Source organism: Patella vulgata, chromosome 4 (assembly GCF_932274485.2).
Source record: "Patella vulgata chromosome 4, xgPatVulg1.2, whole genome shotgun sequence".
NCBI classification, from domain to species: domain Eukaryota; kingdom Metazoa; phylum Mollusca; class Gastropoda; family Patellidae; genus Patella; species Patella vulgata.
Genome location: NC_065882.2, coordinates 22,300,833 through 22,316,026, shown reverse-complemented (window position 1 = coordinate 22,316,026; position 15,194 = coordinate 22,300,833). Strand labels below are relative to the sequence as shown.

General features: G+C 32.5%; 1 protein-coding gene across 3 annotated transcripts in view; it reads right to left on the bottom strand.

Annotated features, from left to right (window-relative positions):
- Window positions 1–15,194, bottom strand: part of LOC126818084 (TP53-binding protein 1) — a 42,545-nt gene that overhangs the window by 23,115 nt on the left and 4,236 nt on the right. For 2 of the 3 annotated variants that reach the window (XM_050545262.2, XM_050545263.2), the window contains exons 2-15: window positions 12,210–12,367; window positions 8,305–8,404; window positions 7,848–7,962; window positions 6,110–6,213; window positions 5,882–5,942; window positions 5,649–5,710; window positions 4,516–4,618; window positions 4,139–4,215; window positions 3,880–3,941; window positions 2,876–2,953; window positions 1,939–1,978; window positions 1,277–1,336; window positions 940–1,008; window positions 45–138 (exon numbers count right to left, since the gene is read on the bottom strand). In XM_050545262.2, the coding sequence (XP_050401219.2) occupies window positions 45–138; window positions 940–1,008; window positions 1,277–1,336; window positions 1,939–1,978; window positions 2,876–2,953; window positions 3,880–3,941; window positions 4,139–4,215; window positions 4,516–4,618; window positions 5,649–5,710; window positions 5,882–5,942; window positions 6,110–6,213; window positions 7,848–7,962; window positions 8,305–8,404; window positions 12,210–12,350 (1,166 nt within the window). In that variant the 5' untranslated portion in view covers window positions 12,351–12,367. The remainder of the gene's footprint in view (window positions 1–44; window positions 139–939; window positions 1,009–1,276; window positions 1,337–1,938; window positions 1,979–2,875; window positions 2,954–3,879; window positions 3,942–4,138; window positions 4,216–4,515; window positions 4,619–5,648; window positions 5,711–5,881; window positions 5,943–6,109; window positions 6,214–7,847; window positions 7,963–8,304; window positions 8,405–12,209; window positions 12,368–15,194) is intronic. The other variant, XM_050545264.2, reaches the window with a different exon arrangement.

The window sequence follows — 15,194 nt, the reverse complement described above, 5'->3', positions numbered from 1 at the left end:
ACTCTGATATAGACATTACTTTCACTGATATAGACATTACTTACTCTGGTTCAGTTGTTTTTGTATCAGAACTATAAGTAGAAGATTTATCTGCTGGATGTAATGGACTATTGCCTGGTAAAGCCAGCTGGAAATCACCTAATTATAAAAACGGATCATATAAATTACAATTAAAATAACCCGGAATTGACACTGTCTATTGGAAGTCCTATATCCATTCAAATCTCTAATAACCCCCAAATCCATTCACTTGAATAGATATTTGTTGTTTATTTCTTGGAATGTCTGTGTAGTTTGTATTGTCTACAGGTTATCTGTTCTGGGAATCAGTAGCTAATTGTCTTTCTCCACCCTATAGTATGGTTTGTCTAGCGTTGATATTTTGATTTTGTTTTCTTAATTAAATAACATATAATTAATTTGAGTACATATTAGTATAGATTAAGTGGTGAGAAATATTATTTTTTTCTGAGAAATGCAAAATTATGCACAGTTTGAGTTACCTAAACTTAACTATGACGGGTGAAAATATTCAGATTATTAAGGGGATGCTCGATTCACAGTCCAGAACGTCCCGAATTGACAGAATTGCAATCGAGTAACGCGGAATTCAGTTCTGTCACAGTTCTGTCAGTCCCGACAACGGAGGTGGTGTGAGTAGAATCGTGACGTAATTAAAATGTATCGGCTGCATGGTTGGTTGAGATATTTACTGATTCAGTCGACGCATGCGGTGTAGCTCAAAATCCGACTTTTCACTCGATTGCCACTATTTTTGGGACTGAGAGAATTCAATTCCGGAACGTTCAATCGAGTACCTCCATAGAAAAGTGTTAAGTAAACAAGTTAAATAAATGAAATAGGTTTTAATGTCATACTTTTCTCCACCGACTGGGCTAATGAAGACAAAAGTAAAAAACTAATAGAACTAATATGTACCTGTTTCTGATAACTGCATTTTATTTTGTTGAATGACAGGTGAATCTGATCGTCTCTTCTCACTTTCATCTAATAAGAAAGGACAAGCTGCTTTACAAGATAGGCTGCCAGACAACCCCACAGCAGCTAAGTCGTCCAGCAGTCCACAAGGGTTGTCACTAATTTATTCTTTTGTGGGTAAAGTAAGCATTTACAAGATACTAAAAACTGATCAAGAGTAACAAAAAATGAAATAATCAAAATTTGATTGGCTTCTAGTTCTTCCTGGTGCAAAAATTTGTTATACAAAAATGCAAATGACTATTCAAGTTTAAAGATAATAATATGCAGTACTTACTAAACTGATACATGTATGGTTGGGAAGGTGATAACTGTAGAGCTAATTCTTGTGAATCACCTGAAATTGGAATACAAAATTTGCTGCTTAAACATGCATTATGCAAGAGCTAAATCTTCCTATTTCAGGTCTTTCTTTAGGCCTGAAATGTTATCTAAATTATTAATTAGACATTAATTAACCTATCCAGGCCATAATCAACTCTAGATGGCTGCGCTAGCCTACGATCTTTAGTGGATTGTAAGCCGATTTACTGCATAACTTTCCTTCTCATTAAACTATTAAATGGATAATCGAGACTATGCTGTTTATCGTACTGACTTCAGTAATGATGACCGAGGCTTATGGGAATTTCAGTCGCTTAGTTCTCGGTTCATAGTGGATCAATTTGAATGAAATTTTCACCAAATTGCCTTCTACCATATCTAGTTTTTAACTATTATAGCGAGAACTGCCAACTCGTTACCGAATCTCCCATAATGTATCTTTAAGTAAATCAGCTGCAAAATAAATGCTTGAATATGAATTAGCTGGTTCTGATTTGTTAACATGCCAGTTGATGAAAGTAGTTATCAAAATATTTTATACATTTACTGTCAAATGCAGCAAAATAATTGAAATTAAGATTTGATATTAATAAAACAAAATAATAATATAAATACCCTCTTGCTTTCCTCTATCCTCCAATGATTTATCTTCATGCTGAAAAATATAATGTTGTAATTTATCATAGCACACCATTATTCAGGAATTTATGGAAAATATTGACGTTCAGACAATATACAATAAAAAAAAAAGTAGTTTTGCCAAAATGCAAACAGATATGAAAATTATTATCATAGCACACCAATTCTTTCTTTAATGAATTCCTGTTTTGAAAATTACTGTATCCTCATTTACTAAAAGCCCATTCTACAGGAATTTATGAAAAATATAGATATACACACTAAAAAGTATATTCAGGTAACAATTCTATTACTGAGCGACTTTTCAACTAGGCTTCTCTAGTCATTATCAAGCTACATAAAATGTAGTTAGGTTCCTTCAAGGTAATAAAGGATGTCTCTGGTTGGCCAGCATAAACCAAGTGTTGTTTTTTTACATGTAAAATATAATGACTAGAGAAGCCTAGTAATAAGCAGTAATTGTATTATATAGAATACAAGAAGGGCCTACATATCAAAGTTAGTTTCCATCAAGGTAATTAGGATGTCTCTGGTTGGCCAGCATTAACCAAGTGTTATTTTTACATATATATATTGTCTCGTCGTAATAAGCAGTAATTGTATTCCATAGAATTGCAACCTGTATATTCTAGGTCAATTACTAAATGCCATTGAAACCATTTAAAATAAAAAGTAGTTTTGTCAAAATGCATACAGATAAAAGAATTATTAAAATCAATCAATAGTAATGTAAATGATGCACATTATTTTGTACTGATTTCACGCTGTCATCTGGAATTTATTGTAACCGTCTGTTAACATCTGAACGACAACTCATTTCTATCCAAAGAAAACTCTTCAAACCTTATTTTTGTTAAATTTGAAAACAGAAAATGCTCATTGGCATTTTTCATCTTTAAAATATTATATTTACCTGTTTATTATCTGAATGAGAATATTTATGTTTAACAGATTGACTAGCTGGTGGAAGAGAATCACTTGAACCATCATCCTACAAGGATGACAAAAGAAAAGTTCTAATAACTATAATTAAAATTGTGGGTACTACTCTTTATGTAGACACCAGAGAGAGTAGCATACACTAAGTGTTTGCTGCAGTAATAACCTCCAGTTCATGAGAAGTTTAGTAAAAGGTTTCATGTATTAGGTAGAGCAATTCTCACTCTTTCCAGAATTCCTGATATTAATTCTCATTTGAGGAGTTTACATAGCAAAAATACTTTGTCTATATTTCAAAAGGTTAAAGACATATTATGAACAAACAAGCAATTGCCATGCAAGATATGCCCACATTTTGCAAGAGATGGACAGAGAATGAGCTAAAAAAAATAATGTGATTTTTTGTAAAATCAGGGGCCATAATCCAGGAAGGTACAGTCCAATATGCGCGAATATCGACAAGAACCAAGATCATTAAAATTGGACATACATTTTGACTTCTAGAGGGTCCACAACCTTGGTATTATATACTTTTACATTATTTGCGTACAAGGAACGGACATTTTTATGTACAATTAGGGGCCATAATTCAGGAAGTAACGGTCTGATATGTGCGAATATGAAAAGGAACTGAGATCTTTGGGTTATAAACATACATTTCAAGTTTCATCAAAATCGAATAAAAATTGTGACCTCTAGAGTGTCCACAAGCTAAAAACGTGATTTTTCGTACAATCAGGGCCATAATCCATGAAGTTATGGTGCAATACATCGAAATGAACCAAGATCTTTTGGAGATAAACCTATATTTCAAGTTTCATCAAAATCGGATAAAACTTGTCACCTGTAGAGGGTCCACAAACAAATTGTGGAAAGACAGGGGTGACGACAATATACGTAATATATTGTAAAGATAAATGATAACTGTTTCGAAAAAGTCTCTCTTCTAAGAGTACTCCAAGGTAGTTTATATCTTACATCTCCTGCTAATGTTGAAACAGCTGTGGGGTCATACATTGTAACGTCTTCTACTTTCTGCTCTAAAAAATAGAAATAATTTAACAAATCATGTACAATATAAACTCTTAATTTCTCAAATGTTTTGGCAATATTGTGATACATTTTTTCAAGAATTTTGAATATATAAAAATTATTAATTTTAATACATCGGTTACTGGTGTATTAACAATTTAATCCCTCAATCTACAATGAGGTACATCAGTCAGTCTATAATTACCTTCTTGGCTTTCAATATCTGTTGGTGAATTAGGAATTATGACAGGGGTGGAAGGAATAATGTCTGGAGAGTCTGGTCTGAAACAAAAGAGAGGTGAATTTTAAAACTAATTACTCACCACCCACATAACCTTTATATATTCAAAATATTCATTGATTGGTGTATTAACAGATCAAATATTAAACTAACATTTGGAATCAATTTTTGCCATTAAAATAAGAAAATTTCACTGCTGGGATTTTCAATAGAGACCCAAATGTATTGTATAACATGACCTAAAACCGAAATTTATTGCTGCAAGAATTGTATTTAGATCTGAATTAATATTTTTTAACTTTCATTTATCTATATGATTGGATTTGTAAAGAATAACTTACATGCTTTGATCTAATGTTTCTGGTACTAACATGGAATCACCCGATAGTTGTAAACTTTTAAACATTTGACTTTGATTACCACCAAGACTATCATCAGAATCTTCTATATTAAATAACAATGTGAATACAATAATAATTAAATATTTTTATTTAGTTTGCTTGAAAGAGGTTAGATACCAATAATCCTGAAGCAATGGTAATGAGCATTACCAGCTTACCGGCCCTTGGTACACTTAATACTAGTCATAGATGACTGTTTTCTCATTGGCTTACTAGGTTGTCAGCTGAAATCACAAGGTGATTATATCAAGTCATAATAAAAGCATGAGCCCAGTTCCTAGAGATTGTGTCTTTCATATTTACACTATCTCTAAGTTGGTAAAAAAACCAGACCCAGGAAAAGATTATCAGAAACACTATTCTAAAATAATACCATGGTTGACGATCACATAATGCATGTCGTTTCACAAACATGGTCATTTACGGGAAAACAAAGCAATATGTATTTAATGGTCATGGCTTTATCTACAGCTGAATTCATATTACAGTGAATCATAATAAATAACCTTTCATTCTATTCTAATGTTATAGATTTGTAGTTGCACCGAATAAATAAATATAACATTTCATTTTATATAGAGAATCTCCTACCAGTCTTTTTTGATATCAAAAAATATCAACACAAGTTGATAAAGTAACAAAAAACGAGGCTCTGCCGAGTTTTTTTTTACTTTATCAACGAGTGTTGATATTTTTTGATATCAAAAAAGACGAGTAGGAGATTTTATTTATCACCCAATCCCTGCTTACATGCACAAATAGATAAATATAATTGTTTGCTGTAGATTTCACTTTTACTGAACATTACAGAGTAGTGATACATCATTTTTTGACAGCAATTCAACCATTGCAAGGTCCTTTATATTGACCCAGTGTTTCCATCAAGGTCAATTGAATAACAATAGTTCATTTTTAATAAAAAAAAAAAAAGTTACTTTTAATAAGAAATGAACTGTTCTTTGAAAATAAAAAAAAGTAGTTCCTTTTCAACTGACCAATCAAATTCATGTAAAGCGATATGTACTGTAGAATGTATTATTGGGTGATAAAATTTGTATAGTCAGTCAACTTACCATCATCTTTGCCATGAAAAATATCTTTTTGGGAGCTTGGAGCTATCTCAAATCCTTGAGACCTAAAAAAAAACAACCAAAAACACAGTCTATTTAAAAACAGATAACTTTTTTTATGTCTACTCTTTCTATAATACTGATACCACCTACCATTTGAAAGGTTTACATAGCTAACATATTTTTGTTGTAATTTTGTCCAACTATCTAACAATTTCTAAATCAAAACAACTTACTGAAATCCTGAACCACCTTCTTCACCAAGTTTACTACCACTAGTACTGGCCACACATACATCTATAAATATAAATATGGTCAACAGTCACTGTAAAGAAAATGTGATCTTATTACAGCAAATAATAATTACACTGATGTAATAAATACAAAATTTCATATAAAGAATTCCCCTAATTTACGAGATAATTTTTTGAAATTTATAATGCTATAGCTGATGTCACACACACCTGAAATATCTGATATAGTTATTTTCCTGTCTTGCCGGCATATAACAGTAATATTACCATCATTATCACTAGTAGATGGCGAAACAATTCCTCCTTCATCATCACTTAAATAAACAATAACATTTTATTTATAGTCATAATACAATAACCCCAACTTGTCATATCACTTTTCTCACTTTATCTTCAGTCTGCAGAGTCAATGCTACACAGAAAATTATAAATTCTAAAAGAAATAGAATGAGAACTGAAAGGCAGAGAACTAGTACAAGAACAAGCGATTGCCATGCAAGATATGACCACATTTTGCAAGAGATGGACAGAGAACAAACAAAAAATTTTGTTTCGTACAATGGCCATAATCCATGAAGTTACTGTCCGATATGCGCGAAAATCGAAAGGAATTTAGATCGTTGGGATATAAACACATATTTTAAGTTTAATGAAAAATCATAAAATAGGTTGCTAGGCAATAAAACATACGTCCACAGCAGCTAAATTGTCCGAGCGATCAACAAGGGATGCATTCTTTTGCAGGTAATGGGAGGGCATTTACAATATCATTTCATACAGATCAGAATATAATTTTCGTCGTTACATGGTTTAAAATGTTCTACAAACTGAAACAAGGGCCTTAACTCTGCAAGTAATTTACAGAAATTGTTGAAATTTGACAAGCTTTTCTGTCTTACAAATCTAAATAATGCATATAAACTTCATACAGATTGGATGATAACTTTTGTTGTTTACAAAATTCAACAAAGTAAAACAAGGGCCATAATTCTAGAAGTAATAGAAGGAAATTGCTGAATTTCAATAGGCTTCTTCGTTTTACTAATTTAAATGATGCATATCGTTTCACTAATTTAAATGATGCATATACATTTCATACAAATCGGATGACAACTTTTGTCGTTAGAGCATTCAAACATTCAACAAGGGCCATAACACTAAAAGTAATTGAGGGAAAATGATGAAATTCAACAGGCTTTTTGTTTCACTCATTTAAATGATGCATATAAATCTCATACTGATCGAATGATAACTTTTGTAGTTAGAGCATTCACATGGTTCAACAGAGTGAAAAAAAGGGGCAATAACTCTAGATGTAATTAACGAAAATTGCTGAAATTCAATAGGCTTCTTCATTTTACTAATTTAAAAGATGCATACAAATTTCATACAGATCGGATGATAGCTTTTGTCGTTGGAGTGTTCACAAGGGGCAACAAAGTGATCCAAGGGCCATAACTACAGACGAAGTTAATTTTAATTATTGAAATTAAAGAGGCTTCTTCATCTCACTAATGTAGACAACATATATCAATTTCAAAAACAATCAGATGATAAATGTAGTATGTACGGATGGACAGCAATATACGACCACATGGACATACAATAAAAATTGTAACCTTTAGAGGGTCCACAACCTTGGTATTACATACTTTTGGAACTGAGATCTTTTGGATATAAACCTATATTTCAAGTTTCGTCAAAATTGGATAAAAATTGTGACCTGTAGCCTGTCCACAAACAAATTGTGGACCGACAGGGGTGACGACAATATACGTCCACATGAAAATGTGGCCGTACTATAATGTACATAATTCAACCTAATTTCTATTTTATGACAGAATTAAAATTGTTAGACAATATTGCAAATGCTTTTTTTAACCAAATTCAACAGGCATTACATGTATATATTAAGTCATCAGTCTTGATAAAGCATAATTGTACATACCTGAAACTTTCTAAACATGTAATCTCCTTGTCATCACCTTTTGACATTTTTTGCTTCCTTTTGATCATCGGTTCATACTCACTCTCACTATCTTTAACTAGAATTCTAGAATGCTCTATAAAATGTTATAACTTTTTCAATAAGAAATGCAATCTGTTTGTTAGCAAATATAAATTTTGATTCACTACCTAGTCTTAAAATTTATTAAATAGGTACTGGTGCTTTAGAAATATCTAATTTACTATGACTACAGTTATATCTGGGATATTCATGCAAACTCCCACTAGTAGATTGGATGCCAGTGCTTTGATTTTACATAATTAGGTGAATTTAAGGTTATTTCGATTAAGATATTATGCAAAAACAATAAGGTTTATTTTATTGTTGGAAGTGATAATACCTTTTTAATTCGCAGAACAGTTGGACATTAAACCCCATTTCATTTCATTTCATTTACCTTGTTTTTTAAATTCATCTTCAGAACTTTCTAATAATCCAATGTTTGTAGCACCGATTGCGTCTTTCTGGTTCGCCATTTCTTTGTCATTTCCCTTAGGCTTTCAAATAATAATAGTACAGTAATTAAAATACATCTACATTTAATCTAATTTCAAAACATCTTGAAATACATCTACATTTAATCTAATTTCAAAACATCCTGGATTGGACATAAAGCTTTAGCAAATAAAGAATCTCCGACGAGTCTTTTTTGATAATAAAAAATATCAACACAAGTCGATAAAGTAAAAAAAAAAAACGAGGCTCTACCCAGTATTTTTTTTACTTTATCGACAAGTGTTGATATTTTTTGATATAAACAAAGACGAGTAGGAGATTTTATTTATCACCTAACCCTTTCTTACATGCATAAGTAAATAAATATAATTCTTTGTTATAGATTTCACTTTTACTGAACCTGGGCCCTGTTTCACAAAAACTTAAATCTCCTTAAAATCTTCTTAAACTAAAATTCCATCCTAACTTAAGATAGATGCGTTTCACAAAACGATTTTAAGCATTTAAGATAAAATCCACTAAAATAATATTATAAGTTAAAATTGTATCTTAACTTAAAATAGTGGCGTTTCACAAAACTATATTAGGGACAATTTATTTTAAAAAATCAATTTTAACTTAGGACAGCCGTCACCCTTTCCTAACTTAAAATCACGACATTAAAGGACAATATTGGTGTCAGTCATTATAAAATATGTGATAGAACTGGTTAAATACATCCCAAATATAATTTTAACACTGAGATCATTGCTACGGGAGATGTGTAACAAGCACATGAAGAAACGGGAAGTGACGACAAACATGACAAACACGAGTTATCCTTCTATATAACTAAATGAAGTAACGAGCGATAACAGACACGCGATCGAATTTCATTTGACTGATAATTCAGTTGAAGATGAAAAGTTATTATATGAGACGGTGAGAGGATATCTGACAATTCAAAAAACGGATTGGCTGTCAGTAGATAAAAGATAACGAACAAATTAGAAAAAGCCTGTGCATTACCATGTTTTTATTAAGATCAGAATGAATAAATACGGGGAATGCACGGGATTTTTCTATTTTTCTCGTTTTCCCTTATCTAGTGACAGCCAATTCTATTTTTGAATTGTGAGATACCCTCTCACCGTTCCATATAATAACTTTTCATCTTCAACGGAATGTTACTTCATTCAGTTATATAGGAGGATAACTCGTGTTTGTCATGTTTGGCGTCACTTCCTGTTTCTTCGCGTGCTTGTTATACATCTACCATAGCATTAGCAATGATCTCTTGTGTTGAAATTATATTTGGAATGTATTTAACCAGTTCTATCACATATGTAATAATGAGTGACACCAATATTGTCCTTTAACAAACATTGATTAGAGCTACGCTGTGAGATCTATTGCGACCTATAGATATATATATTAGGAATAATGATAATATTGCCAATGGCCTGGGTTATATAATTTAAACATACTATCATTCACAAAAATAATTTTCATTCATTTTCTTTTCATTGCATGGGAAATATAGCTGCGGCCCACCCGTTTATTTTATTGTAAGGCAATATAAGCAATTAGATGACGCCCCAAATTATAAGCCCAAGAACAAAAAAACCCCTCAAAACCCCAGTAATCAAAACTCTTTATTACTATTTTATATATTACACATGATTCAAGTATAAATTATACTATTTTCAAATAATTAATAGACCAAAAAAAACCCCTAAAAAAAATCTAAACACACTTCATATCTAATGTCTATAAAACAATATCTTTGTAGGCCTACAATTGTTTAAAATGAGAGAAAGAGAGAGAGAGAGAGAGAGAGAGAGAGAGGGGTGGGGTTTAACTCCACTAGACACAAACTAGGTCATTTCGGGACTAACACATGGTTTAATTTTATTTGAATAATTCATTAGCGCGTAGGGGTCTTTAGTAGTGGGAGGAAACCAGAGGACCTGGAGAAAACCCACGAGGTTGGACGGGCGACCCTACTCCCTGTCTCGTACAACCGGGGAATAGAAACCCTGTCAGTCCTATAATACTAGATACGCCATATGCAAAGTATTTATGATTTTGGGGCTATGATGATTTATATAGGAGCCAAAGGTAATTTATATTGGGAAAAAAATCATTTCAACTTAGTAAGTTAGATAGGCATTATTCAATAAGTAGTGGGGCACTTTGGCATTTTAAAATTATAAATTACACTTACAGTTTGATTTCAGTTAAAATCAATTTTTAATAAAAAAAAAGAAGTTACTTTTAATAAAAAATGAACTGTTGTTTGAAAATAAAAAAAAAATAGTTCCTTTTTCACTCACCAATCAAATTCATGTAAAGTGATATCTCCTGTGGAGATATCGCAGTAGATTATGAAATTTATCACACAAGCGATATCTACTGTAGAATGTATTATTGGGTGATAAATACAAGTTGATAGTGTTTCCATCACGGTCAATTGAATAACAATAGTTCATTTTTAATAAAAAAAAAGTTACTTTTAATAAGAAATAAACTGTTCTTTGAAAATAAAAAAAAGTAGTTCCTTTTCAACTGACCAATCAAATTCATGTAAAGCGATGCAGTAGATTATGAAATATATCACACAAGCGTTATCTACTGTAGAATGTATTATTGGGTGATAAATTAAGATAATATTAAAGATACATTATGGGAGATTTGATAACGAGTTGGCAGTTCTCACTATAATAGTTAAAAACTAGATAACGTAAAGGCAATTTGCTGAAAATTTCATTTAAATTGATCCACTATGAATCGAAAACTAAGCGAATGAAATTTCTGCCTAGCCTCGGTCATCATTACTAAAGTCAGTACGATAAACAGCATAGTCTCGATTATCCATTTAATCGTTTAATCGAGAAGGAAAGTTATGCAGTAAATCGGCTCACAATCCACTTAAGATCGCAGGTTAGCGATGCCATCTAGAGTTGATTATGGTCTGCGTAAGTTAATACATGTCTAATTAATAATTTAGATAACATTTCAAGCAAGACCTGCAATAGACAGATTTAGCTCTTGCATAATGCATGTTTAATAATAAAGATTGACATTAACATTGCTTCAATTCAAGTATTGATTAGCAGTATTTCTGGAATGGATAGCAATATGCTGGTTACAAAATTAATCAAATAAATGTATTACATGTATAAGCCTTACATTTAACATAAACAAAACATGTTCAAGTAATCGAAAATCATCCCATGAAACACTGTGTATAAATTTTTAAAGTAAATAGGATCATAACTTTAGCCTTTTGAGCTGACACAAGATTTTTCTCATCCCAAACTTAGGCTGCCTATCTACAGATGGGTCGCTGCGTGCAGTATGGATTTTTCTATGTAATCAAGATTCAAGGGCCATAACTAAGAAAATAGGGGTTTTCATCTCAAAACATAATTAGTGCGTAGAAATTTTGGATGATAACTCTAATACCGGCGTATATATCCAGACTTCCCATTATGTTATTGTATACTTTAATTGACCAATATTCGTACAGTGTGTGTAAATAAATTAAGGTTGAAAAGTACCTCATAAACTATGGTTTTCACTTTTGGGAAGAAGACACATGATAATGATCTACTAGTATTACCCAAATGTAAAAAGAATTTGGCTCAATACAATAAACAAAATTAGTGGAAGTACACATAAAATAACGATGTACACACATTTAATGCAAAATATAAGTGATAATAACAAAATGTATACAACCTTTTTCATTTTGAACAGATGCCAAAAAGTTGTCAAAAAGATTTTTCTTGTTGCTTTAATAAATTATTGACATTAGATGAATGGTATTTTATGGACATGAGTAATCATTTAATTCCATGTTACCTTAATAGCTGATCTTAAAGCCGGTAGATTACGAAGTATACTTTGTTGATCATGTGAAGTTTGTGTTTCCACTTGAGATGCAGTAATGAAGAATGATGTTGGTACATCCTCACTGTCTTCATCTGACATGTCAATATCCATTTTGATCAATAAATTAACTGAAATAAAGAGCGGACCTACCATTATACCTTTTGCTAGGAATCCTTTTTTCGACATCTATTGAATGGAAAATGTATCCAAACTACCAGGGACACTACACTAACCTTTGTTGATCGACACACATTTTTTAAATGAACTTTATCGTGGGCCTTATACATATTTCTGAAATAGCATTTGCTTTAAAAAATAAAAATGTTTAAAACAGCAGGTACCGGTTATTAACAGCATCATGTTGCTGTTTCATTGACACAACCGAGGTGTATTACTCCAATTAAAAACAATGATTAGAATTACATGGTACATTCTAACTATTGCATATTTTTTTTAAAAACAATGATATTCATTTGTTTTATTTTATCAGATTTCCTAAATTCATCTACCAAGATCAATTTTGTTAAGAAAACCTACATGGATATAGCATTATAATGCAAAATACATGTATGCCCAACTGCTCAAAGAGTGTTGTGTGTGATTGGGAAACTTTCTATTTTGAGTTAATTAATGGACATTAATTTTGATGGTTATGAAATGTTATAGTTTATTTGAGTGATTTATTTGAGTGAATTAATATCAGTATAGGATATCAACAGCTGTTATTTTCACAGTAAGATAACATCAAAGCTTGTTGAATGTAAATGAAATGGACCGACATTAAATTCTGATTCCAATTTTTAATGTTGATTGAAGATTATGGATAATATTTAATTAGAGATTTAGTACGAGAACAAAGCTAACAAGCCAACAGTGAGGCTGATGTCCCCCGCCGAAATTGCAAAATAAATAGATGACACATATTAATTAATCGCACATTTATTTTTTTCACTAAGTTTCATCACTCTCTATCAGATAGAATCAAGATTATCTTGTCCCAAACCATCGACAAATGAAATCGATTAGCTCTGCTTAGCTTCAGCTCGAAATGTTAATTATTGAACTCAGTCAAGACATTCACCTAATGAACATCTACATATACATCAAGTTTAAACATTCACCTAATAGACACCTATGCCAAGTTTGAACATTCTACCTCAATTAGAAGGAGAGTTATTGTGTTCCAAAGTTTCTACCAATCAAATTGCTTATCACTCTGCTTACCCTCAGCAAAAAATGTTCATTATCGAACTTAGTTAAGGTATTCATATAATAAATCTATACACCAAGTTTCATCAATCTCACTTAATTAGAACTAAAGTTATCGTGTCCCAAAGCATCAACCAATCAAATTGCTTATCTCTGCTTACCCTAAGCGGAAAATGCTCATCTTCGAACTCCATCAAGGCATTGACCTAATCAACACATACACCAAGTTTGAACATTCTAGCTCAATTAGGAAGAGAGTTATCGTGCCCCAAAGTATCAACCAATCAAATTGCTTATCTCTGCTTACCCTAAGCGGAAAATGCTCATCTTCGAACTCCATCAAGGCATTGACCTAATAAACACATACACCAAGTTTGAACATTCTAGCTCAATTAAAAGTTATCGTGTCCCAAAGCATCAACCAATCAAATTGCTTATCTCTGCTTACCCTAAGCGGAAAATGCTCATCTTCGAACTCCATCAAGGCATTGACCTAATCAACACATACACCAAGTTTGAACATTCTAGCCCAATTAGGAAGAGAGTTATCGTGTCCCAAAGCATCAACCAATCAAATTGCTTATCTCTGCTTACCCTAAGCGGAAAATGCTCATCTTCGAACTCCATCAAGGCATTGACCTAATAAACACATACACCAAGTTTGAACATTCTAGCTCAATTAGGAAGAGAGTTATTGTGTCCCAAAAAGTGTGACGGACAGACAGACGGACAGACAGACAGACAGACAGACAGACGAACCCATTTTAATAGTCCCCGGCTTTCTTCGAAAGGCGGGGGACAAAAATGTTGAAATATACTGATGTGTTTGTTTTTAGCTATGATTGGAAGCCTTTGGTTTTACCTAATTTCTTTATTAATGCATGTAATATCTTAAAAATAATTGCATACATTATTAGGTCTAATTAAACATACTCGGCCCAATGTACACAACTTTCAATTATCTGCAAATATTGTTGGTAAAGTTAATCAAGCACAACAAGCAGTGTTTTTAAACAAAACCGGATACATATAGGCCATTCATAATTACGGTGCATTAGTCATGCAGGACCCTTAAAGGTTCTCTGCTTGTGGTTTTATGTCCCATATCTTGATTGGCTATTGTACACGACATATATTTAGCCACACCTTCATGACGTTATGACGTCAAACCTATTCTGTTTTAAAAGCCTGCTTAATAACGCTTCAATTTAAAAGAGATGATTTGTACCCATATCAGTAGAGCTACAATCATATACCGTGGTATACATGCCACAGTTCGGTTCACGGTACTTTAAGTTCTGTACTTCGGTAAACATGGTACAGAGTTTTTTAACCGTCCGTTTTCTTCCGATATTCAACTATCATGCACAGTTACATGTATGTCCGCTTGTAGTTCACGTGACAAGGAAGAATGATGGCTTGCAGCGAACCACATACTTACGGGTGGATCACATGGCTAAGTGGGTAAGACACTGGCTCGCTAGCCTGGAGGTCAGGTGTTCGATCCCTGCATTGGCCGAGAAAGTTCATTCAGATTTTGCGGCGTGGTTCAACCTTGTCAGTGATGCAGGAAGGAGGACAGCTGTCTAGTCATTTGGATGGGACGTAAAACTGAGGTCCCGTGTACACATTGGCGTGCACGTAAAAGAATTCGATATAAGAGTAGGCCGTAGGGCTGACCTTAAAAATATCTTTGTTTCGCCTAACGCGACCGACTAACTAAAACCACCCCCGACTTAAATTATT